Source organism: Rhincodon typus, chromosome 27 (genome assembly GCF_021869965.1).
Source record: "Rhincodon typus isolate 14 chromosome 27, sRhiTyp1.1, whole genome shotgun sequence".
NCBI classification, from domain to species: Eukaryota; Metazoa; Chordata; class Chondrichthyes; order Orectolobiformes; family Rhincodontidae; genus Rhincodon; species Rhincodon typus.
Genome location: NC_063358.1, coordinates 4,214,105 through 4,241,480, shown reverse-complemented (window position 1 = coordinate 4,241,480; position 27,376 = coordinate 4,214,105). Strand labels below are relative to the sequence as shown.

General features: G+C 42.1%; 1 protein-coding gene across 4 annotated transcripts in view; it reads right to left on the bottom strand.

Annotated features, from left to right (window-relative positions):
* The window catches only part of cd164l2 (CD164 sialomucin-like 2), a 56,539-nt gene extending 39,313 nt beyond the window's left edge, over positions 1-17,226 (bottom strand). For all 4 annotated transcript variants that reach the window (XM_048613243.1, XM_048613244.1, XM_048613241.1 and 1 more), the window contains exons 1-2: positions 17,039-17,226; positions 11,759-11,848 (exon numbers count right to left, since the gene is read on the bottom strand). In XM_048613243.1, coding sequence (XP_048469200.1) covers positions 11,759-11,848; positions 17,039-17,114 — 166 coding nt within the window. In that variant the 5' untranslated portion in view covers positions 17,115-17,226. The remainder of the gene's footprint in view (positions 1-11,758; positions 11,849-17,038) is intronic.
* Positions 17,227-27,376: the final 10,150 nt, after the last annotated feature.

Sequence of the window (27,376 nt, the reverse complement as noted above, 5' to 3'; positions counted from 1 at the left end):
AAAAAAAGTATAACCTGGTTAATGATGTCATGCTAATCAATCACAAAGTTCATGATTATCCATCCAGCTGTTAAAAATGGGCAACACGAGTCATCTGCCTGGAAAATACAACAGGTTAAAAATGGATTTGCCTGGATGTTTTGAGAAAGCATCAGTGGTAACATGCCCAATTAGGGAAAGACTTATTTTTAAAAAGGTAAAAGCCCCGCACTCGATGTAAAGCAGAGTTCCTTTCAAAGCTGCACAAGTGGGTCAACACAAGGGATGTTTATGGATTTGAGAATTTACTTCAAATTAAATTTAACACAGGGGAGGAAAGAGGATTTTGAAACAATTTAGCAACAGGAGACGGCCATTAAATCTCATTATTATTGTTGGAACTCCAGTGGGTTTTAACTGAACTGTACTTGAACTCCATATCTCTGTAGATTGGCCACAGTATTTGTCGTTTCTGTTCGGACTTGAATTATCCTGTGTAAATTACTTTCCAATATCAGAGTTGTCTTGCTAATTTTCAATGTCATGCTCTCTTGTTCTAGTGTCCCCAACCTTTAGCCCATCATTTTGGCCGATTCTCAAAACTACCCTCAGATCAATATATTCCTCCTGAGGTACATTGCTGAGAACAGTATTTCAAATTTGGCCTAAAAAGTGACTTTATAACATTTACCCCATTTAATGTTTTTTTTTAAAAAAGGTTGAAGTCCTCTATTGTATATTAAATTACCTATTTATACACACCATAAAAATTGTACTTGCAATAAATTCAAATAATTTAGCTTGACCCATGACATTCTTCTGTTGAAGAGGTCAAAAATCACGACACCAGGTTATGGTCCAACAGGTCTGTTTGAAAACACAAGCTTTTGGAGTCTTACTCCTTCAGGTGAGGGCCAGACATAGAACTTACAAGTAAAAGATCAAAAGGGTCAGGCCACTGATGAGGATGTACTAAACAAACCCAAGATGCTGTTAAAGAGTTTAATCAGTTAGAAGGTTTTAATTGATTAACACGTATATGTAAATCCCCAAGTTCCTTTGAAGTCACTGTCCTGAGAGAATGAAAGGTTTTAATCAGTGTAAAGAAGGTGGTGACATTTTAGGTCAATCAATGCATGTTAGCTGTGAAGCCTTGTTTAGAATTGGTTTGGAGTCAGACTGGTTTTACTTCTAAAAAGGAGGAATTTATAAAACACCACATTGACTGTCTATACAATTGTGTGCTTTTGAACAAAATAGCCTGTATCTGCACATGCAAATCTATGGGGTGAATGAGTGTGAGTGCATGCATGTATTGAGTGCGAGAGAACGTAGTGTGGTGGGGTCACCTGGAGTGTGACACGAACCCAAGATCCCGTTTGAGACCGTCCTCATGGGTACAGAATGTGGTTATCAGCCTCTGCTCGGTGAATCTGCGTTGTTGTGCATCCTGAAGTCCATCTTGGAGGACATTTACCCAAAGATCCCAGGCCGAATGTCCTTTACTGCTGAAGTGTTCCCCCACTAGGAGGGGCATTCCTGTCTGGTGATTGTTGCAGTGTCCATTCATCCATTGTCGTAATGTCTACATTGTTTCGCCAATATACCATGCCTTGGGGCATCCTTGCCTGCAACGTACGAGATAGACAACATTGGCATAGTCACATGAGTATCTGCCACGCATGTAGTGGGTGGCGTTCTTACAGAGGTTACCATGACAGGGTTGTACGGTGTTGTGGTCGACATCGTCCTGAAGGCTGGGTAGTTTGCTGCGAACAGCGGTCTGTTAAAAGGTTTAGCAGTTGTTTGAAGGCAAAAAGTAGAGGTGTGGGGAAGATCTTGGCGAGGTGCTCATCAATGTGTTGAAGGCTGCAAAGAACATTGTATAGTTTCTCTGCTCCTGGGAAGTACTGGACAACAAAAGATACCCTATCAGACGTATCCAGTGTCTGTCTAAGGCCATTATGGTTTTTCCCTCTGTGGCACGTCGGAACTGGTAATCGATGAGTTGAACATTGTACCCTGTTCCTAGGAGGGCGTCCTTCAACAAGTCTAGTATCTGTCTCATTCCTCCTCATCTAAACAGTGACGTCAAAAGAATGCAGGGATTTACATATTAAATCAATTAAACCTAACAGATTAAAGATTTAACAGCATCTTAGGTTTGTGTTATACATCCTTATCAGTGGTGTCACCGTTCGATCTTTTACTTATAAATTGTATCTGATACTACCTCTCTCACTAACACCTGAAGTAGTAAGACTCAAAGCTTGTGATTTCAAATAAACCTGATGGACTATAACCTGGTGTCGTATGATTTCTGACCTTGTCCACCCTAGTCCAACACCAGCACCTCCACATCATTCTTCTGTTGATTTAGAGATCAGGAGTATACAATGATATTCTTCATTGTTGTGTTTATAAGCTCAAGTTAAAAAGGTCCATTGTTTATTTTTGTAATCCAGTTAGCCAGGTTAATTTGCAACATTTCCGAGATGACGATTTTAATTCACTAGAATGCAGGCCAGCTCACGAAAGCCAAGACCATGTATAAAATACTAGCAATCATCTTGAAAGTTAAAACAACAAACTGAACACGATAAATAAACTACTCCAGTAGTCACAAAGTGACATAACACATTTGATTCTTTTGGGTTCTCGAGCAGAGATGTTTAGAACGGTTAATGATTTAACTAGAATACAGCTATCTAATGCATGCAGCTCTCAAAACTAAAAAGGGAATCAACAGGAAAACACTGCTATTTGGAGTCATACCTAGCAGAAAAGATAGCAAATTGGTCATGGATAGTAGGAACTGCAGATGCTGGAGAATCCGAGACAACAAGGTGCAAGGCTGGATGAACACAGCAGGCCAAGCAGCATCATAGGAGCAGAGAGGCTGACGTTTCGGGCCTAGACCCTTCATCAGAAAAGGGGGAGGGGAAGGGGGTTTTGAAATAAATAGGGAGAGAGTGGGAGGCGGATAGAAGAGGGATAGAGGAGAGGATAGGTGGAGAAGAAACAAACAGGTTGAAGAGGTGGGGATGGGGCCAGGAAAGGTGAGTGTAGGTAGGGAGTTAGGAAGGGGATAGGTCAGTCCAGGGAGGACGGACAGGTCAAGGGGGCGGGATGAGGTTGGTCGGTAGGAGATGGAGGTGCGGCTTGAGGTGGGAGGAGGGGATAGGTGGGAGGAAGAACAGGTTAGGGAGGCAGGGACGAGTTGGACTGGTTTTGGGATGCGGTGGGGGGAGGGGAGATTTTGAAACTTGTGAAATCCACATTGATACCATTGGGCTGCAGGGTTCCCAAGCGGAATATGAGTTGCTGTTCCTGCAACCTTCGGGTGGCATCGTTGTGGCACTGCAGGAGGCCCAGGATGGACATGTCGTCTGAGGAATGGGAGGGGGAGTTGAAATGGTTCGCGACTGGGAGGTGCAGTTGTTTGTTGCGAACCGAGCGTAGGTGTTCTGCAAAGCGGTCCCCGAGTCTCCGCTTGGTTTCCCCGATGTAGAGGAAGCCACACCGGGTACAGCGGATGCAGTATACCACATTGGCAGATGTGCAGGTGAACATCTGCTTGATGTGGAAAGTCTTCTTGGGGCCTGGGATGGGGGTGAGGGAGGAGGTATGGGGGCAGGTGTAGCACTTCCTGCGGTTGCAGGGAAAAGTGCCGGGTGTGGTGGAGCTGGAGGGGAGTGTGGAGCGGACAAGGGAGTCACGGAGAGAGTTGTCCCTCCGGAAAGCAGATAAAGGTGGGGAGGGAAAGATGTCTTTGGTGGTGGGGTCAGATTGCAGATGGCGGAAGTGTCGGAGGATGATGCGTTGGATCCGGAGGTTGGTGGGGTGGTACGTGAGGACGAGGGGGATTCTTTTTTGGTTTTTATTGCGTGGACGGGGTGTGAGGGATGAGGTGCGGGAGATGTGGGAGACACGGTTGAGGGCGTTCTCGACCACCGAGGAGGGGAAGTTACGGTCCTTGAAAAACGAGGACAACTGAGATGTACGGGAGTGGAATGCCTCATCCTGGGAGCAGATGCGGCGGAGGCGAAGGAATTGGGAATAGGGGATAGCATTTTTGCAGGAAGGTGGGTGGGAGGAGGAGTATTCTAGGTAGCTGTGGGAGTCGGTGGGCTTGAAATGAATATCGGTTTCGAGGTGGTTGCCCGATATGGAGACAGAGAGGTCCAGGAAGGGGAGAGAGGTGTTAGAGATGGTCCAGGTAAACTTAAGGTTGGGGTGGAAGGTGTTAGTGAAGTGTGTGAACTGTTCGAGCTCCTCGTGGGAGCACGAGGCGGCGCCGATACAGTCATCAATGTAACGGAGGAAGAGGTGGGGTTTAGGGCCGGTGTAGGTACGGAAGAGGGATTGTTCCACGTAACCTACAAAGAGGCAGGCGTAGCTTGGGCCCATGCGGGTACCCATGGCTACCCCCTTTGTCTGTAGGAAGTGGGAGGAATTGAAAGAGAAGTTGTTGAGTGTGAGGACGAGTTCGGCTAAGCGGATGAGGGTGTCAGTGGAGGGGGACTGGTCGGGCCTGCGGGACAGGAAGAAGCGGAGGGCCTTAAGGCCATCTGCATGGGGAATGCAGGTGTAGAGGGACTGGATGTCCATGGTAAAGATGAGGTGTTGGGGACCGGGGAATTGGAAGTTCTGGAGGAGGTGGAGGGCGTGGGTGGTGTCACGGACATAGGTAGGGAGTTCCTGGACCAATGGGGAGAAAATGGAGTCGAGATAGTTGGAGATCAGTTCGGTGGGGCAGGAGCAGGCGGAGACAATGGGTCGACCAGGGCATTCAGGTTTGTGGATTTTGGGAAGGAGATAGAAGCGGGCAGTGCGAGGTTGGGGAATGATGAGGTTGGAGGCCGTGGGTGGGAGGTCACCTGAGGTGATGAGGTTGTGGATGGTTTGGGAGATGATGGTTTGGTGCTCAGGGGTGGGGTCTTGATCAAGGGGGCGGTAGGAGGTGGTGTCGGAGAGTTGGCGTCCGGCCTCGGCGATGTAGAGGTCAGTGCGCCACACTACAACTGCACCTCCCTTGTCCGCAGGTTTTATGGTGAGGTTGGGATTGGAGCGGAGGGAGCGGAGGGCTGCACGTTCTGTGGGGGAGAGGTTGCAGTGGGTGAGAGGGGTGGAGTGGTTGAGGCGATTGATGTCTCGACGGCAGTTGGAGATGAAGAGGTCGAGGGAGGGTAGGAGGCCTTGGGGTGGTGTCCAGGAGGAGGGGGCGTGTTGGAAGCGGGAGAAGGGGTCAGTAGAGGGGGGGTTAGGTTCACGGTCAGAGAAGTAAGCGTGGAGGCGGAGGCGGCGGAAAAACTGCTCTATGTCCAAGCGTGAGCGGTATTGGTCATGGTGTTGGAGGTCAGTCATTTTAGCTCCAGGATGTCCCCGTGGGAGTTCCTCAGGGTAGTGTCCCAGGCCGATACACCATCAGCTGCTTCAATGACTTTCCCTCCAACACAACGTAGGGATGTTGGCCAATGAACGCAGTGTTCAGTACCATTCATTACTCCTCAGATACTGAAGCAGCCACTGCCCATGCACAGTAAGACTTGGAGAGAGATAAGCAGCAAACATTTTCATTGCACAAGTGCTGGGCAATGACCATTTTCAGAAAATCTAATTATTGTCCTTAACATTGTTATCACTGAATCTCCCCCACCAACATCCTGTTGATTACAAATGACCAGAAACTGAACTGTATCAAGTATTTAAAATAGTGCCTGCTAGAACAGGTAAGAGGCTGAGAATTCTGCAGCGAGTAACTCAACTCCTGACTCCCCAGAAGCCAGTCTGTCTATCTACCAGGCCCAAATTAGAAGTGTGACAGAATACTCTCTACTTGTCGAGCAGCTTTACTTGACCAAAGGCAAAGCAGCTAGGTTGATTGGCATTCAATCCCTTCACCGTTGAGGCAGTTACAAAGTGATGTACCATCCACAAAGTGCATTGCAACAACTTGACACCTTCACCTCCAGCACAAGAAAAATAATGTTTTTCTCTCTTCTAAAAAAAAAAAAAAAGAGATACCAGAAAGTGTAAAGAGCCGGGAATCTAGAATAATTAAACCAAATAGGATGTAGTGATAGCGGGATGGATGTTGTCCTGCTGCAGCATGTCAGCAAACATACCTGTAACAGGGTTAGCAAGAACCTCCTGTACTTTGGTGAGACCAAGCATGGACTCAGACTGTTTTGTAAAGCATCAGCGCTCTGTATGTGACAAACGATAACACCTTCTGGTCACCAACCATTTTAACGGCCCCCACCCACTCCCACTCCCTGGACGACATGACCATCCTGGGCCTCATCCAATGTCCCAATGACACCACTCAAATTGGAGGAACAGCACCTCATTCTGCCTTGGGACCCTACAGCCCAATGGCCTAAACATGGAATTCACCAGTTTTAAAATCTCCCCACCCCTGGCCTCATTCGGTGTCCAACCCTCCCTCTCATCCCCACCTCCTTGACCTGGTGTAACCTGTCCATCTTCTCTCCCACCGATTTGCCCCTCTCATCCCACTGACCAATCCCCACTACTCTACCTGCACTCACCTATCACCATCCCACCTACCTTCCCCAGCCCCACCCCTCCTATTTATTTCAGAGCCCCCTTCCCCCTCCCTCATTTCTGAAGAAGGATCCCAACCAAAAACATCCAACCTTCCTGCTCTTCTGATGCTGCCTGGCCTGCCGTGTTCCTCCAGCTCCACACTGCATTACATCTGTAACAGGTCCTTGCAACTTGAAGAAACATCAAGTCAGAGCTGCAGGTCATTGCACCACATCAGGGAGGGAGAAAATGTGCTGTGGACACTTGTGATCTGGAAGAAGCAGTCAGTCCTCAGACCAGCTATTTTAAGTCTGAAGATAAGGGAAGGCAGAAAATACACAGGCTTGCAAAGCAAAGACAATATGTCAGCATTACAAGGTAGCAACTTGAATGATATCCAAAGCGGGACAGGGAGAGACAGAGCATACATGCATAGAAAAAAAAAAAACAAAAATAAAATAGTGTTACAAGGGGGAAATAAAATAATTAAAAAAAGGCAAAAATTAGTGGCTCTTTACACAACTGCATGATTGGAACAAAATAAATAAAACAATGATAGAGATAGAAGTTAATGGGTATGATCTTATAGCCATGGTGGAGATTATGGTCACAAGGAGATCAAAAGCTCAGAACTATACATTCATGGGTATGTGTTTTTGCAAATAACAGACAGGAAGGAAAGACTGACAAGACCATGAGACATAGGACAAGTGGGTCATTAGGGCCATCAAATCGGCTCCTTTGATTTGATCAGATCATGGCTGATCCAATCATTGGCTTACAATGCAGCAAACAGTAAGGAGTATGTTTTTACCCCTTCCAATGTATTGCAATCCTCAACTTTGCTGGTTAACCATGGTTGGTTTATCTTCCTCCTGGAATCCTTCTTTCTCATTGGGAGAAATCTTTGTTGAGAGTGAATCATTTTCTTCTGCCATCCTCAACCTTCTTTGAGGAAATTCCTTTCCTAGTCCACCCCAGTCAGCTCTTCCATCGTTACTTTGTAATTACCCTGAGGTTAGCATAGTTATTTTTGACCCAAGTTTCTCACTCAAACTGAATGCTAAATCCTACCTTGTTTTGATCACTGAGGGAATCTTTGGCTCAGGTTATTTATTAAACCTGCCTCATTACCAGATCCAAACAACCTAATTACCAGTTTGATTCACAATAGGACAGTTTCCTGAAACAAAATATACTGATTTTTCTTGTGGCTACCTTTGCCGATTTGACATTCCCAATCTGTGCGAAGATCAAATCATTTACATTGTTAATCATGGGTGATCAATATTTACATGCTCCCATTCTGATCGTATTTATTCCATTCCACCATATAGCTACTGTTAAGGGACTCCGAGTACTCAGTGTCTCTTGACCTTATTATTGCTTACCTCCACTCAGATTCTACATAGTCCAATCCAGAAATCATTCCTTCCTGTCGTGTTTTTCCCCATCTTGAACTAATAAAGCTACACAAGTCAAAAAAAAAAGTAGTGATGTACTCCTAAAACTAAGGCAGTTCAAAGAAGATTACTAGTTTGACCCCAAGTATGGAGGGATTGCCTTACAAGGACAGGTTGAGTTGGTTTGTACTCAGTTCAGAAGAATGAGAATTATCAGATCAGCCATGATCTTGTTGTATGGTGGAGCAGACTTGATGGGCCGAATGGCCTACTTCTGCTTCTACATGTGATGGATCTGTTTAATCGGTACTAACAGCTACTAGACAGTCAGAGCACAGAAACAGACCCTTCGGTCCAACTCATCTATGCTGACCAACTATCCTAAAATTTATCTCGTCCCGTTTACCAGCATTTGGCCCATATCCCTCTGAACTCTTTCTATTCATGTACCCATTCAGATGCCTTTTGAATGTTGTAATTGTAGCCACTTTCACCATCTCTTCCGGCAGCTCATTCCACCCTCTGCGTGAAAAAGTTACGACTCTAGTCCCTTTTTAAATCTTTCCCTTCTCAACTTAAATCTAGTTTTGAGCTCCCCTACCCTGGCCTTGACTATTCACCCTATCCATGCCCCTCACAATTTTATAAATCTCTAAAAAAGGTCACCCCTCAGCAGTTGACATTCCAGGGAAAATAGCTTAGTCTATTCACCTCTCCCTTTAGCTCAAACTCTCCAACCCTGGCAACATCCTTGCAAATCTTTTCTGAACCCTCAAGTTTATCACTGTTGGTTTTTTTTTGAAGTCTGTGCTCCATCCTGATCCAATATCTCACTAATGACTAAAACGACGTAGGAAGATAAATCAAAATCTGTGTAGTATCCGATTGTTATGAAAGGTTTAGTTGACTAAAGCTTTAGAAATGTGTTAAGAAAAATCAAAGTTTGCATATAAATCCATACATTCTTGCATCTTCAGCAGTCCAGCAGGATGAAAATAAAAACAAGGACTACCACATTTTGCAACATCAAGCAACCAATATAGACTCTCTCTAACTATAGTAAAAAGTGTCCAGTTGATGGGAAACTGCAGTTACTGTACATTAAGTGTATCACAGCAACCGTTAGGAAACTCACTTCAGTGAGTGCAAATGGGAATTTTATGGCTTTAATACAAATATTGCTCATTAAATCAAACCAAGTATGCACTTTTCATGTTTGCACATCGGATTTCAGAATCAGGAAAGTGAAAAAAATAGCTCTCTCTCCCTCTTAATGGGGAGATGTTTTCTCTGGGTCATTGGCCTGTGGCCAATTACCCATTTATTCATCCAACAACACATAGGTAAGGAGCAGCACTCTGGTGATCATCTTCACTGTACAAGTCCTAAAGATCAGAAGCCCATTGAAGAACTAATGCATCAGATAGCACAGCTCAAGTACTTTCGTCTAGAGTTAGAAACCGGTTTACAAGTGATTTAGTGGAACACCGTCCCCAGATATTTTGCAAACTCAGCACTGTACCAAACTAAATTTGGAATCTGACATGCTCCATTATTCACTCCAAGTTCTATTAAATATTTAATTTACTCACTGACCTAGGCAACACACAACACGAGTTGCAAAGAGCTCTTCTCAGCTAATAGGTCATATACTCAGGAGCCACAATCTAGAACCACTAGCCACATTCTTTTGGAGTTACTCTGTCACTAGAGGAAGCAGTTCAGCACCCCATACCATCCTTGGAAGCTGCACCATCATTCAAACGAGATCATGGTCAGTGACTGAATTGCTTGCCTCCCTTGATTTCATAGCCCTTAATCTCTCTGGTTGACAGAAATTGCTTAATCTTGGGTTTAAAAAATAACAACTGATCTAGTATCAATTGCTACTTGGAGAGTTCTAAACTATTAACTCCTTTTGTGTTTAGGACCGTTTCCCATTTCACTTCTGAAGAGTCCAGCTCCAATTGAAGGGTCCTGTTTCTGTACTGTATAAACTCGAACACCATAATCTTTAGAACTTGCCCCCAGGCCTAGAAATTGTTTCTCTCCAGCTACCGCATTTTTTTCTCCTTAATATATTGAATAATTTGATCAAAATACCTTTCAAGCTTAATTCCAGAGAGATACAGAATGTTTAATCTCTCTCTTTTTAGATTAACACTTAAAGTCCAGGTTTCATTATTGAAAATCTACACTGTACTTCCTGAGGACAATACGTCTTCCCCAAGTGTATAGCACCCAGAACTAGAATTTGTGACACTTTACTGTGTGGTGGCAACTTTGGTTCAGTTGGCAGTACTGTCACCTCAATCGCGAGGTTCCTACTCCAGGACTAGAGCACAGAATAATCAGGCTAGCACTCTAGTGCAGTACTGAAGGAGTGCCATATTACAGTGGAACCTTTTGGCCAAGATATTAAATGGACGTTCTATCTTTCCTCTCAGGAGAGTGTAGAAAATTATCCCATTGTGAAGTTAAAGAGGTGCCAGTGTTGGACAGGGGTGGATAAGGTCAGAAAACAAAAACCAAAGAAAAACATACAAAAAAAATGCATTTTCTACATTACAACAGTGACAATGTCAGAAGTACTTTATTGGCTTTAGAGCCCTTTACGATGTGTGATGGTTGAGAGAAGGTTTATTCAAACAGGAGTGTCTTTTTTAGCAGAGAAAATATCATAAAGGGTTGGGAGAGGAGAGGAAAATCAAAACCTGTCACTTTTACAAAATAATTGTAAAATGTTTGACATTTATGGGGAGGAGAGACATACAATGGCGAAATAAAAAGGGAAGTACTGGAAATCTTAAATTAAAACAGAAGAAATTGCTGGAGAAACTCAGCAAGTGTGGAAGCATCTGAGGAGAGAGAAAAATAGAGAGTTGACTCAGAGTCCAGTAAGACTCTTCAGAAGACTGAATCTACAAGGATCCAGAGATAGAAAGACAGTTGTAGAAATATTGGTATTTTCATTCACATGGACAAAAAAAAACAAGAAACAGAACATAAGGGTATCCTATTTACATCGGATCAACTGAGATTGTTATCTATCGTCTCCAAATCTCAATCATGAATGAACATTTTTCAATTCTACACCTGCAATCTCATCACTCAGTAGGTAGTTACAAGATGATTGACAGTTTGAGATCAGTATCTGGGAACAAAGCATGCTCAGCCCTATTCCGAGAGAGCCACAGTCAACAGCTGATGTCATCTCAAGCAACTATCTGAGCGGAGACACTGAACATCCCCAGGTAAAAGGCAACGCTTTAATTAGACTGCTCTCTTGACAGATCAGTGATGTTTGTCTTATGTTTGATGACACAAACAGAGAGGGAAGTATTTCTCTTCCTATAGAGAATTCTCCCCATTAAAACAACCAAAGCAAAATTGTGTGACAGGGTCACGCTTTAATGTCATGGTCAAATCTGAAAAGGTTGATAGACGAACATGGGTACTCAAGGACGTCAAAGAAAAAGCAGCTGACCACCCTCTTCCCCTGGATTTCATTACCAACTATAATCTGAACATTTCGACTGCAATAATTAGCACTGCAGCATTTATTTTGAAGATACTTAATTGTTTAAAAAGTTGTCATGGAGTTCCGATTAAACTGTACAACCTACACCTGCTGAGGGTTCCTCAGATATTTCCTGCACCTCCAGGACATGAACTTAAAGTTGGTCATGCCGCTGACTAGAAAAAAAAAGGTTGAATGTCATTCCATCTTTGAGATAGAATATTGGGAAACAGTCTTTCTGTACAGAACAGGCAACTAACTAGACTGCTCCATGCCAGTGTATCGGATTATGTAGAGTACTTACCTGACTTACATTGTGCCCAAACGCAGTCTGTTAGGTTCAGAGAAGTATCACCAGTGATACAACTTTCACATGTCTCCAACTGCGTACATTCTAAAAGAGAAACAAAAAAAAAAAAAACACCTTTAAAGTCAAATGCAGTTATTTGAAAAAAGTTATTAATAATGTTCAGCCCTTTCAGGGCATTAAAAGCCCTTTTACTGTCCTATGTAAATTGATCACACTTTGCATGACAATAACAGTTTGCCCATTTATCACAGGTTAGTTTAAATTAGTGATAAATATCAACTCCAGTAGGTGAATTATTGCAGACTGACTCAAACTCAGGGTCAGTAAAAATCATACTGGCTGACAAACCACATACCATAAACACAACGTAAAATCATTAAAAGTAAAATTTGCTGCTGACTTCAATCCTTGATCTCCTGCCCTTGCTCCAATGAAGAGGTACACAAGGAACAGAACTTCATTTTCTGGCACTTAACAGCCTTCCAAACACTTTCAGATCTTAGCTCAATCCCCATCAGTGCAACCCCTACTGGCGGGGGGGAAAATCACTATCATTTACAGTTCCTCTAGACCCATTGTTTCCTATTGGTCTCATTAGAATCAAACATAGTATAGAAGAGGCCCTTTGGCACATTGAGTCTGCACCAAAAATGAATCACTACACTAGTCCCACTTCCCCACATTAGGCCTATGAACTTGAATGTTATGACTCTTCAAGTGCTCATCTAAGTACTTTTTAAGGTGGTTTGAGGCTTCCCACCTCAACTACTCTCCCAGACAATGCAGTTCAGACCCATACCACTTTCAGGTGAAAAATCTTTTTCATCAAACCTCCTGCCTTTCACTCAAAACATGCTCCCTTGTTCTTGACCCTTTGACTAAGGGCAACAGCTGCTTTCTACTCATCATTGCACAACACTATTATTTCTTTAATAATTCAACTTCTTCTGCCTCCACCCAGTCTCCCTGTAGCTCTGCAAATTTTTCAGATAATAAAGCAATTCCCTTTTGAATGTCTTGATTGAAACTTCAGCACCACAGAACTTGGTGCTTTCAGTTCACCTTCATTTTCAACACTTCACTGTTGATCTTCTGTAAACCTAAAGTATTTTCTGTTTTAAAATTTTGCTGTTAAGTTATTTAAGCCCTACCTGCTTGCTGCCTTAAGGTAATGTCAATCCTGGGACACTAAAACTACTGACTTAATATACTATTACCTAAACTTCTTTTTACCCATCTCCCAACTTTTGAACCATTAGAAGCAGCTTCATATCTTTCTGCTTTGAGGGGTTTAATTAAAAAAACCCTCTGCCACAATATGGCTTATAGCCCAGCTATGATTTTTTAAAAAAAATCCTGTCTCTTAGCACCTGCGAGAGAATGAGGTCACATCAGGATGAGTCTTCTGTTCTGTGGTGAGTGAGCAATTTCAGCATCACCAGATTGTTACCAACAGTAAGTTTCAAATGACTGAACTAAGCTCCTGTGGATGGGCTCTGCAGTTTCACAGCCCATCATGCTACAAGCTAAAATAACAACATGTTCAATCTAAAAGAAAAACAAAATCACTAGTAAAATTGGACTCGCTGCAAAGGGGTTAGTCACAGGATTCCTGCACGTTGGGAATTTTGCTATTCAAATTTATAGCATAACTAGATGCTTCTAGAATAAGCATGAAAGCAGTTATAATGTGAAATGGAATATTGCAGTGCTGCCAACAATACAGGGCAGATTTTCCTCTTAGAATTCAGGACCCTGATATCAGGATGAAACAAGGATCAGAGGCCCACACTGCAGAGGGAATGGTCGATAAAAAATTATTTTCTCCAAATTGGAGGGTGATAGGCCGGAGGGTGAACAAATGCATCATTAAAGCCAACGGGAGCCTCCAACACATTGCTGGTAAGCAGGAAAGTTAAAAGCATTGCCTTTCCGCACTGTCCCCCCCATCCCCACCTTGTCTAACATTGACTATGGGCTCTCTCTCTTCTCTTCCTCCCCACCAAACAATCCCACTTTCAGGAGGGCAGCCCAGCATGAAAGGATAATGCCCAGAGACAGCACAATCACCAGAGGGGCAGATAAAGACAGTTAGATTCGATTCCGTATGACTCTTCCTCAAAACGTTTAATGTTTCTCTCTCTCTCTCTCTCTCTCTCTCTCTCTCTCTCCCTCCTCACAGATGCTGCTAGACTTGCTGGGCATCTCCAGCACTTCATTTTTTTTTACTGAAGATGTCATTTTGTTTTTATTTGTTCAAGAAACGTAGGCGTCTTTGGCTAGGCCAGCGTTTATTACTCATCCCCAAATTCCCCTCAAGAATCTGGTGGTGAACCACCACAGGCTGTAGGTACACCCACAGTGCCATTAAAATGGAGTAGTTCCAGGATTATGACTCAGTGACATTCAGAACACTACTTAGGAGTGAGAAACTCACCTAGTTGTGTTAAGGATCTCATCCTGCATTACCCAAAACAAAAACAAAACAAAAAAAACTGACCACTCACCTCAATAGTGGTCAAAAAAAAAACCAAATGACTACACCTTAACCAGACAGAAATATTGGACTAACCAATTTGTAACGATAGCCGTACATTCAGGGTGTACAATAGAAAATGATAACATTTGCTCCTTTATAGTCAGTAGGACAGTGAGCTTTGAAGGGAAATTAATTGAACTGAGCAATGTGTGGCATTGACCAGCTGAATAGACTAAATGGACTTAGGCAGGTTTTTAAGATAGAAATCACTTGGATGTACAGCACAGAAACAGACCCTTCGGGCCAACTCGTCCACACTGACCAGATACCCTAAATTAATCTAGTCCTATTTGCCAGCATTTGGCCCATATCCCTCTAAACAAGTGTGTGACACTGGTTCAAATCAGCGTCATCTTACTGAAATCAATGCCCCTTTAATGGTATCAGTTAGATGACCAAACAAATGGTCCAATTAAACCAAAGGTGATTAAAATAAAAAAAAATAAACTGACTCAATGAATAGAATGCTTTTGCAGATTAGAATCTTTAGGTTTAAAAATCACGCAACCATGTAATCTAGGTTGAACTTCAGGGCAGTACTGAAGGAGTGACAATTCAGATGAGACTTATAATGTCTATGCATCAACGCAAGAGATCCCATAGCACTGAGGAAAAGGAGGGACTCTCCCTGGTGTTGTAACCAACAGGTAATCCCTCAATTGACACTATCGAAGCAGATTAACTTTTTTTTAATATAATTTTTTATTAAATAGTCCACTCAAAGCAAACATGAACCTTATTTGAGATGCTGTGGCTTCATTTTCTATAATGCTGGCAAAGCGGGCAAGATCATGACATTGCATAACTTCCTTTTAGTTATGTGTGCTGTCATTAATACATTATAGTGAGGCTTAACTCCTTATGGTACGATTGTCTGTGGGGGTTTCCGGTATAGAAATCCCATTTTTTCCTCCACATTACAGTAGTGTCTGCCCGCCAAAACATTTCATTGGCAGTAAAGCCCTTCAGGGCACCCTGAGTTGAAGGGTGCCATGTAAACAAGTCTCTCTGTAAAGCAACAGGAAGTCGATATGTTATTACTGTTGCCTCTGCAACAATCTATTTTATAGTGCCCATCTTTCACTGAAACAAACACTTACCTGCCACTGACATTAGGTTAAAATTGAGATGTTCAAATAGCAGAAAAAAAGTGTCACATTTCCTCTCAAAGTTCAACAGGTCTAGATCACCTATACCCTCCTTCACTGCTATGTTTTACCAACATTATGAAAAGGTTCTTTTCATTGTTTTGGCAACTTTGTTGATTTATTCAAACCCAATAAAGGTAAGAGGTCAAAATTCCAACCTTTTAGTTGTCCAAAATGAACTGAAAGCAACAGCATTGGCACCAGCCCTAAATCTAAAAGTAAAGAATGAAATACAAGATCTTTAATGCATCCTGGTGGCTTCATGTAGATAAAGGAAGGGATTTCATCTGTTAGCTCAACTCACCCTTCTGAACAATTCTCATTTTTTACTGCTCAAAAGACATTCCACGACCTCAAATCAACATGGTTGGACAAAATGAGTTTCAGAAAGTCAGTCACATGCATAGCTTTTCCTGCTTTGTAAAACAAAAAGTGAAGCAAGTAATGAGCTTCTTTATTCAGTAGCTGAATCCTACTGGATCCAGCTTCTTTATTCAGTATCTGATGGATTCCGATTGACTTTTGGAAATCTTCACTCAGGAATCTGTGTTGTTCACTCAGAGCATATTCAATTAAAGAGGTTGATAGGATGTTGGTTATTAAGAAAACAATAAGATGGGGCGGGGGGGGCAGAGTTAGTGTGAAGGGAAGACAGCGAGACATTTCTGTCATTCTTTAATCCAAACAAAAAAGGGCTTGAAGCACTGGAGATCTAAGTGTTAGAAACCGTATTCTACCCAATGTGCCAGATTCCAAGCTTTTGCAGAAACATCTTGTACAGTTGACAACTCAGTGAGAGGAAAACTTTGACTATGGTGGGGGTGGGGAAGCGAATAATCATCAACTCAGTGAAGATTAGTAAGCACCAATATTACTGTAATTTGCAATGTATACATAAATTTTGCCCAGAAACAAATTTCAAAGTTTTAAAATTTACATCAGATTTGAGTATTGCAACGTGGAGGGGCTGCTTTGGCATTAAGTTTCTTTCAGGTTGGTATAAAAAAAAAGTCAGCAGAAGGCCAGCATTGTCTTTTTTATTAAAGAAAGATATTCATTCACTTTGCGTTGTTTACTTGTACACCTTACCGACAGCGGTAATTATCAGAGTAAATACTAGCAGGCTGCTTGGTTATTTAATTGGCATGAATATTAAATATTCAAAACTGCCAGGCAGCAAAGTGACATTACCTTAACACTGTGAGGCAGTACCAGCAAAACAATGGAAAATTCCACCTTCTTGATGCATTTCAAATCTCTCCCAGAGAGGATTTAAACTGTAGTCAAACTGCACCGGCGTTATTGAAACTGCAATTGGACACTTACAATCAAACTACTGGTAACTAGGTACTTGTACACGCTGGAATAATTTATAACAAAAATAAATACCCGTGTCACTCAATAACGCTCATCGCTCTCATTCACCTCAAACTGCCCTAGTTAGCAGAGAAACGCACAACCAGCTCTACTCAAGAACTTCGCCAACCTCACGGGTCTATTTAGCTATTTTGTAATAACATAAAAATCCACGTTAGCACCTCCTGCATCGTCAGCTGGAGGACCCACCTCCGCCCACAGAGTCTGTACCTGCTGTCTGCCCCTCACAAACTCCAGAGAGTAGCACCAACAGCGAAACTCGCACCGCAATCTCTGCCCACTTCATCTTCTGAAACCCGAGCGGGGAACCGCGCCTGCAAACAACAGGGACAGGGGTTGGGGCTGGGGGGGGGAATTTTTTTTTGAAAAGGAAAAAGTTATAAACAAGGGGGGGGGGGGGGGGGAAGAAGAAAAAAAGGGGAGCAGGATAAGAAAAGGCTGTGAAGTTTTGTCTGACCCCCAGCGAAGCAACGAGCTGCGATACTGCAGGAAATTCACCGGGAGACCACGTGAGTGAAATGTATCCAAGCGCCTGTAACAAGTTATTAAAGGACCAGGTCACATGACCGCCCCTCATCACATTTCACGAAGTGATGCCAGTCTCTGTTTACCTGACAACCAGCACCCTAGAGACTCTGCCTACAGTCTTTCCTTAAATATATATGTCCATAATCCGGTGTCACACTGGAAGGAAAAGACATGGTGAAGACACCTATTATAAAATAGAAACAAAAATACCCCCAGAAATTGCTGGTAAACCTTGTTTTCCGGCAATTATTGCTTTTCTCTCTGATTTACAGCATCCACAGATCTTTCAGTTTTTTATTATAAAATAGAGGCCCACGCAGACAGCTTAACCAAACCCTTTCTTACAACAAGCGTTCCATCTCCGCCCCCCCCCAACCTCCAGCTCCACTTTGTCATGTAAAGCTTATGATTGATGCAGTGCCATTGAGTTTATTGCAACCAGGGCGATGAATTAATCTGATTGCCAAGTGCTAGCAATTGTGGAATTACACCACTGGAAGCTGATGCAATTAAGACAAATGGGTTAAGTGGAGGATCTCTCCCAGAATATCACATCCGCTCAGGTTAGTGCATTGCAGAGCACTCGCCAGTAATTCTTGGGGTTCTGATTGAATTTCGCGGTGGTGGTGCCCCTAACTCTGAGCCAAGAGGTCTGGGTTCAAGTCCTACCTGCTCCAGAGGGTGTATCATCATATCTCCGAACGGGTTGGTTAGGAAATATTTGAATGTAGCCTCTTGGCTTGAGGTAAATCAGAAACAGAAATTGTTTGTGAAACTCAGCAGGTCTGGCAGGATCTGTGGAGACAATCAGAGTTAAAATTTCGGGTCCAGCGACCCTTTCTCAGAACCCTCAGAACTTGGAACCCAGTTCTGAGGAAGGGTCACTCAACCTGAAGCATTAACTCTGATTTTTCTCCACAGATGCTGCCAGACCTGCTGAGCTTTTCCAGCTATTTCTGTTTTTGTTCAAGATTTCATTCTCTGGAGTACCTCTGGGGTAGAGAATTCCAAAGATCCATCAGCTCCTGAGGGAAGAAACGTTAAGTTTGTTTTCTCTCCATAGATGTTGCCAGACCTGCTGAGTTTTTCCAGCATTTTCTTTTTTTTTCCGTTTTCCAGCATCCACAGCTCATTGTTTTATTTCATGGCTTGAAGCACCCTTGTACAAGCTTGTGGTTTCTTGGAATTGGGCATATTATCTGGACTCTTTGGGTATGAGATCCAAGGTGTAGCAAGATATTCTCAAATATATCATTTGATACCAAATTCTGTTGACATATCAAACAGACTTGTTCATATTTTTATGCTTTATCTTATGTGCTTTTGTATTTGTGGAGTGGTTTTCAATACTGCTGAAACAAGCTGGAAAAATGAGATGTGCACACAATCTTTCATTAAATGTGTTCCAGAAGATCATTTTTTTAAAGATGACGTGAGTAATTCAATGAATTCTGTGCCCAAATAAATCTCCCACAAGTTTGAGTGAAGTTGTGCAATGCAGTATGAAAGCGGCTTCATAATTTCTCTGAATAGCTATTCGTCAGAAACAAGCACAGTCACATATAGATAGCCATTATTATAGGTAGGCAGAATGTGGACAGCAATGGCAAAGTTAGCATTTATTGTCTATCCTTTATTGCCCATGAGAAGCTGGTAGTGAGCTGCCATCTGAAATATACCTGAGGAGCTTGTTGGGTCATTTTAGAATGCTGTCAGCCACTTTACAGTCAGTCCGAATTTGCACATACAGCAGACCAGTCAATTACGGTAGATTTATTTTTGTTGTTCAGGAAACAAATAGGTTTTTATTACAAACTGGTAGTTTCATGGTTACCATTATTGCGAACAGATGGAGGCTATTCAGCCCATCAAATCTGCTCCACCATTCAATTAGATTATGGCTGATCATCTACCTCAAAACCACAGAACTGCATTATCTCCATATCCTTTAATGTCACCAGTCTCCAGAAACCTATTTATTTCTGTCTTGAACCTAATCAATGTTCGAGCCCCCACAGCCCTCTGCAGTCGAGAATTCTAAAGAATCATCACCCTCTGAATGAAGAAATTCCTCCTTATCTTGTCTTAAATGGCTGACCTCTTATTCTGAGGTTATGTTCTTTGGTTTTAGATTTACCAGCCAAGGGAAACATCCTATATACATCCATCCTGACACTTCCTGCAAGAATATTGTACATTTTAAAGATCCTAACTTTTTATTCCAGATATAAATAATTGAAATTAAATTCTCCAACTGCTGTGGCAGATTTGAACTTACATGTGCAGTTTATTAGCCCAGGCCTCTCCATCCAGTAATCCAGATGATTCATCCAGTAACTTAATTCGTGGGACATGGGCACTCCTGGTTGGGCAAGCATTTATTGCCCATCCCTAGTTGCTCTTGAGAAGATGGTGGTGAGCTGCCTTCTTGCACCACTGCAGTCTATTTGGTGTAGTTAGACCTACAATGCTGTTAGGGAAGGAATTCTAAGACTTTCCTTAAGTGACACCAAATGAATGGAGATATATTTCCAAGTCAGGATGGCCAGTAGTTTGGAGGGGGTGGTGTTCCCATATCTGCCGCTCTTGTCCTTCTGATGGTAGTGGATGTGGATTTGGAAGGTGTTACCTAAGAACCTTTGGTGAATTTGAGCAGTGAAACTGTAGATGGCACACACTGCTGCTACAATGTTTTGATGGTAGAGGGAGTGAATGATAAAGGTAGTAGATGTGGTCCCAATCGAGTGGGCTACTTTGTCCAGCTTCTTTAGTGTTGTTGGAGCTGCGCCCATTGAGAAAGTAGGGAGTATTCCATCACACTCCTGATTTGAACCTTGTAAATGATGGACAGGCTTTGGGGAGTCGTGAGGGGAGTTACTTCCTACAGGGTTCCAAATCTCTGACCTGCTCTTATAGCTACCATATTTATATGGCTGATCCGATCTGGTTACAGTACATAGGGATTTTTCAAGATAACTAAAGTGTACCTTAACTGCACAGTAATTAGAGGTGATATCAATTTGTGTGTTAGTTCTGTGGTGAGCTAGGTGATCACAACTCAACTTGCAGTAGGAATGTTATAAGTTTGGTAAGATTCCTGAGCTAGGAAAGGAAAAGACATTCAAACAGCAGCTTGGGGAATAGCACCTTAACCTGCAGTTAGGCACTTTACAAGCCTCAGGACTCAACATTAAGTTCAATAACTTCTGACCATAAACTCTGTCCACCATTTTGATTCTTTATTTCCCAATGTTCCAATTTAAATCATGCTTTTCATCCTTTTACCTCTGGACAGAATTATCTATCATTCTGCAATTTATACAGGGTTCCAATTCATGAATGTCCAACTTATGGATATGATCTCATACAGGGTATAATACGGGGCTGTAATGCAGGGGTGTAATATAGGAGAATAAAAACCTGACATATGAATGTTTCCTGCACTTAGAAATGGCTGCTTTACATTGTCCTGCATTGTGTTCCAACTTCTGCACAAATCCACTTGGGAGCATTCTCCAAACCGGAAACCTTTTGCAACCCAGGGACTGCCTGTGCTGTTTCTCTGGACAAAGACTTGGTTTCTTTATCGCAACCGCTGCTTTTTTCTTTTTTCTATGGTATCATTAACATTTGATCTTTCTTAGCCTCTATTCCTTCCTAGACCTTCCGTTGTGTTCTTCCTTCTCCTCCTGACTTTCAAATGCACAAAATGCATCATGTTTCTACCTTGTTTCAGTACTGAAGATGAGTCACGTTTGACTCAAAGTTAACGCTGTATTTCTCACCACTGACACAACCAGAACTGTTGGAGTTGTCTGGCACTTGCTGTTTTTTTTACAGACCTCCAACATCCATGGTTTTTTGCTTTTATCCAAACAGTAACTCAATTTTTAACTGTTACCCACTGCAGTGTTAGGTGTGTGGGCCTTGGCTGAAGCAGGAAGGCTATAGACACTGTAAACAGGTATTCTAAACACCTCCATAATGGGAGAAATTTAGATGTCGAGTAATTAGTGATAAATCTATATGACCATACAGTACAGACACATAATAATGCACAATATGTTGAATTTTCCCATCTGACTACTCACTCTGCCCCAGTGAACATGTATACAACCTGAATGACAGATTCCCCATCAAGTTCAGTTAATTTCTTTTTCATACTATGTTAGGTTATAGCTAAAATAATAGATGTCTACGTCACGTCAAAAAGTGACTTCATGTTAAATGATTTTCAACTTTGGTCTTAAACACATTATTGCTTTTCATCTAATTCTGAGTCTTGGAGAGCTCTTTAAGGAGTTGACAGATATGGTGGACATGGGAAATACAATGTTTGTGGCATGTATGGATATTCAGAGAGCTCTTGACATGGCACTACAAATTGAAGCAATTATTGATGAAGACTAAAGAGAATAACTCTTTAAGGAATGTTTCAATATGGAGTGAAAGGGTGGCATGGTGGTGAGCGCTGCTGCCTCACAATGCCATGGACCTGGGTATTTTTTCTTTTATTCATTCAAGGGGATGAGAGCATTGCTGGCTTGGCCAGCATTTATTGCCCATCCCTAATTGCCCAGAGGGCAGTTATGAGTCAACTACGTTGCTGTGGGTCTGGAGTCACATATAAGCCAGACCAGTTAAAGATGGCAGTTTCCTTCCCCAAGGATGTTAGTGAACCAGATGGATTTTTCCAACAATTAGCAATGGATTCACGGTCATCATTAGACTCTTAATTCCGGATAGTTATTGAATTCAAATTTCACCATCTGCCAGGGCAGGATTCAAACCCAGGCCCCAAGAGCATTATCTGGGTCTCTAGATTAACAGTCCAGCGATAATACCACTAGGCCAATACCTCCCCATTGATTCCATCCTTGGGTGACTGTCTGTGTGGAGTTTGCACATTTTCCCTGTGGCTCTGTGGGTTTCCTCTCACAGTCCAAAGATGTGCAGGTTAGGGTGGATTGGCCATGCTAAATTGCCCATAGTGTCCAGGGATGTGCAGGCTAGGTGGGTTAGCTATGGGAAATGCAAGGTTATAGGGTAAAAGGGTGGATCTGGGTGGGATGCCCTGCAGAGAGTTGGTGTGGACTCAATGGGCCAAATGGCCTGCTTCCACACCGTAGGGATTCTATGATTAGGTAAGGGAAATATTGAAAAGCATTGCTATCATAATATATGACCTAGTTACAGAGCAACACCTGGCAAGGATTGAAAGCTGCCTCTGTAATTTTAGCCAGGTAGTAACACATAAACCCTCAAAAGAGGAGGAAAGAATATTTGCAACATGTTTTAAAATGAATTAAAATAAAATAACTCAAGACAATTCTAATTCAATATTCAAGAGTCTCACACAATTGTAGGTTTAGTTCAGAAATTTAGTTGAACACCATAATCAGGAGACCAGGATTGTCTCTGTGAGTTGGTGCAGTAAGCTGTGACAGTTTACCCCTCTGGTCAGTCATTTTTCATTGTAATGAATATGCATGAATGGATGTCACAGAGATTAAAACAAGGCTGATGTTCCAGTGTAGTGCTGTATTGAAGGAGTGCTGCACTGTCAGAGGTGTCATTTTTCAGATGAGAGGCTAAATTGTGGTTGTTTGTCCTCTCGGGTGGACACATAAGATCACCTGGAATTGTTTCAAAGAAGGGCAGAAGAGCTATTGCTAGTGTCTTGGCCACCAATGATCCCTAAATCAACATCATAAAAAAAAGCATTATCCAGTCAGAATCAATTCACTGTTTGTGGGAGTTTGCTGTATACAAATTGACTGCTGCATTTTCTACATCTCAACAGTGACAGCTCTTCATAAGTACGTCATTGGCTGCAAGATGATTTAATTTGTGAAAGGAGCTATTTAAATACAGAGATAACACAGTGTGATGCTGGATGAACACAGCAGGCCAGGCAGCATTAGAGGAGCAGGAAAGCTGACGTTTCGGGTCAGGACCCTTCTTCTCTGACTCCAACATTGGCAGTTCTTACTATCTCTATTAAATACAAGTCTTTCTTTCATTTCATAATATGCAACAGAAAAGAAAAATCTCTGTGCCAAACACTTGATCTTGTGACTTTTGTTTCTCTTTTATGTTTTAATTCCTGTGACACTTGTCATACCTTGAAGATGGAACAGAATTAAACTGGCTACCATTTCACCTTTCTTTAATGTATACCCCTTGTTAGATTTTCCACTTATGCTTCTAACCTTTTGGAGTGCAAACATAATGCGATATACACAGGAATTAGTGCAAAACAACTACAGAATAATTGCTTTCATATTTCACAAGTATGTCCAAATGACAAAAAATAACAACACACAAGATAATTGATGTTATCATTATGAATTTTGCAATGAGGATTATATTAATTTCATTTTTTTTGCTAAAAATTCATTTCATTTTTGCAAATATATTGCATTATAACTGCATTCAGTACCTGGATGATATAAGGAGCAAGACAAACACATACAAAATTGAAGAAGATCTGGTTAGAGCAGAATAACATCTAGAAAATAGTCTTCAGGATTCCAATGCAATAGCCAAGGAAAGCTATGACTTTGTGCACTGAGTGCTCGTGAATTCTGTGTGATTAATCACTGATTTAAAGCGATTCCTTTCCTCAAAATCATTTTTCCTATAATTCAGTCAAAATCAAAATCTTTTCCAAAAATTGCCTAAACATCTGTTGCTATGCTGAAGAGAAATTTCCATGTAACATTCTATAGTTAACAAATGAGGACCTCTCATTGCTGTACCAACAGATAAATGTGAATAATTACTAAGCATTGCTAAATTTCTGCAAAATGTTATATCACAGATTGTGGATGATAGCACCTCCCAAGGTTTGTGTAAACCTGTGAGAAATTAATGTTACGCTATTGTATAATGTGGTTCAGCACTGTTATAATCCAAACTTGCTTTTTATTTTGCAAAAATGGAATATTGCAAAGCATGTAATGTTACAGGTTTGCAGTTGACCATAAGACCATAAGACATAGGAGCAGAAATTAGGCATTCAGCCCATTGAGTCTGCTTTGCCATTCAATCATGGTTGATAGGTTTATCAACCCCATTCTCCCACTTTCTCCCTGTAACCCTTGGTCCCCTTAACAATCAAGGACATATCTATTTCTGTCTTAAATTTCCACAGCCTTCTGTGGCAATGAATTCCATAGATTCACCACCCTCTGGCTGAAGAAGTTTCTCTTCACCTCCGTTCTAAAGGGTCTTCCCTTTACTCGAAGGCTGTGCCCTGGGTCCTAGTCTCTCCTACCAATGGAAACATCTTCCCCATGTCCACTCAGTCCAGGCCGCTCAGTATTCTGTATGTTCCAATTAGATCCCCCTCTCATTCTTATAAAATCCACTGAGCATATACCCAGAGTTCTTGAACATTCCTCATATGTCATTCCTGAGATCATTCTCACGAACCTCCTCTGGACCAGCTCCAGGGCCAGTTCATCCTTCCTAAGGTATGGGGCCCAAAATTGCTCACAATACTCTAAATGTGGTCTGACCAGAGCCTCATAAAGCCTCTGAAGTACATCCCTGCTTTTATATTCTAGTCCTCTCGAAATAAATGCCAACATTGTATCACCACTAACACCTCCACTATCTCTTCAGCTATCTCCTTCAGAACTCTGGGGTGTAGTTCATCCAGTCCAGGTGATTTTTCCACCTTCAGACCTTTCAATTTTTCCAGCACCTTCTCCTTGGTGTTAGCCACTATTCTCATCCCTGCCCCACAACTCTCTTGAAGTTTTGGGATATTACTCATGTCTTTCACTGTGAAGACTGATGCAAAGTACTTATTCAGATTCTCGGCCACTTCTTTGTTCCCCATTACTACTTCTGGTTACTGGTGAGAATACTTGCACAAAGCAGAAGACAATCATCTTGCCTCTAGTGAAAATATACAATAATGGATTGCAAAGTGTAATAAATTAATGCAAACAAAAAGGTGACCCTTAATAAAATAGCACCAGAAATTGGGTTGCCCCAAAGAGCAGTCAAATATGGGGAAGCATTTACTGCACCCTAACTAATTCCTATGTGTAGAGAAATTGGAAGACTGAGAAGTCAATCGGGATGAAATCTTTTTCTGAAGAAGGGTCCCGGCCTGAAATGTCAGCTTTCCTGCACCTCTAATGCTGCCTGACCTGCTGTGTTCCTCCAGCTCCACACCTTGTGCTCTCGGGAACAAAACATGTTTTGTTGTGCAAGATACTAATATGAAAATTTTCTTTTTGATATTTTAATGGTGTGATCTTAAAGCCAATAAAACCTAGGGACAAAACATAGAAAATAGAATGCAATTCAGCCCTTCAGGCCTGCTCTGCCAATCAATATGATTGTGTCTAATTGTCCAACTCAGTCCCCTGTTCCTGCTTTCACCCCATACCTTTGGCTCCCATTAGCCCTGAGAATTGTATGTAACACTGTCATGAAAACATTCAATGTTTTGGCCTCAACTACTTTCTGTGGCAGCGAATTCCAGAGACTCACCACTCTCGGGATGAAGACATTTCTCCTCATCTCAGTACTAAATAGCCTATCCCTGTACCTTTAAACTGACCCTGGGTTCTGAACTTCTCAGGCATTGGCAACATCTTTCCTGTCTTTACCATGTCTAGGCATAGAATTCCAGCTTCATAGAGATGTACAACATAGAAACCGACCCTTTGGTCCAACTCATCCATGCCGACCAGATATCCTAAATTAGTCTAGTCCCATTGACCAGCATTTAGCCCATACCCCTCTCAACACTTCCTATTCATGTACTCATCCAGATGCCTTTTAAAAATAGCGCCAGCTATGTACCAGCCTCCACCACCTCCTCTGGCAGCTCATTCCATACACTCACCACCCTCTGCATGAAGAAGATGCCTCTCAGTTCCCTTTTAAATCTTTCCTCTCTCACTTCAAACGTATGATTTGGACTCCCCCATCTGGGGAAAAAGACCTTGACTATTCACCCTACCCATGCCCCTCTTGATTTTATAAACCTCTATGAGGTCACCCCTCACCCTCCGAAGCTCCAGGGAAAATAGCCCCAGCCTATTCAGCCTCTCCTTACAACTCAAATCCTCAATCCCAGCAACATCCTTGTAAATCTTTTCTGAACCCTTTCAAGTTTAACAACATCTTTCCTATAGTAGGGAAACCAGAATTGTATGAAATATTCCAAAGGTGGCCTAACTAATGTCCTGCACAACCAGAACATGACCTCCCAGCTTCTATAACCCAATGCACTGACCAATGAAGGCAAGCATACCAAATACCTTCTTCACCACCCTGTCTACCTGTGGCTCCATCTTCAAGGAGCTCTGCACCTACACCCCAAGGTCTCTTTTTTTCAGCAACAATCTTCAGGGCCCTACCATTAATTGTATAAGTTCTACCCTGGTTTGCCTTACCAAAATGCAATACCTCATATTTATCTAAATTAAACTCCTTGGCCCATTGGCCCAACAGATCAAAGTCTCATTGTACTCTGAGATAACCTTCTTCACTGCCCACTACACCATCAATTCTGGTATCATCTGCAAATTTACTAGCCATACTTCCTATATTCACATCCAAATCATTTATATAAATGATGATAAGCAGTGGACCCAGCACTGATCCTTGTGGCACACCGCTGGTCACAAGCCTCCAGTCCGAAAAATTGATGGAGCTTAATGTGGTCTTCAAGCCTAACCCTTTTAGAATCATTACCTTATCCAACTTGTCCCCAAAACCTTTTCTCCTATAGTTAACATTTATACATTCACGTATATAATTACATCTACCACTACATCATCTTCCTCCATTGTCTCTGATTTCACAAATTCAGGCAGTCTGGAAGTTTCACAATTCTGTCAGAACTTGTTTGCTGTCTTATTAAGATATTCGGTAGGCCTTTGAGTGGAGAACAATTGACCTTGATTCTGATCTTCTGTTTCTTGGATATCCTTCATGGAGGAGGGAGAGGCTGAAAAGCAGCTAGGGCTATTTTTAAAAGGGATCTGGATG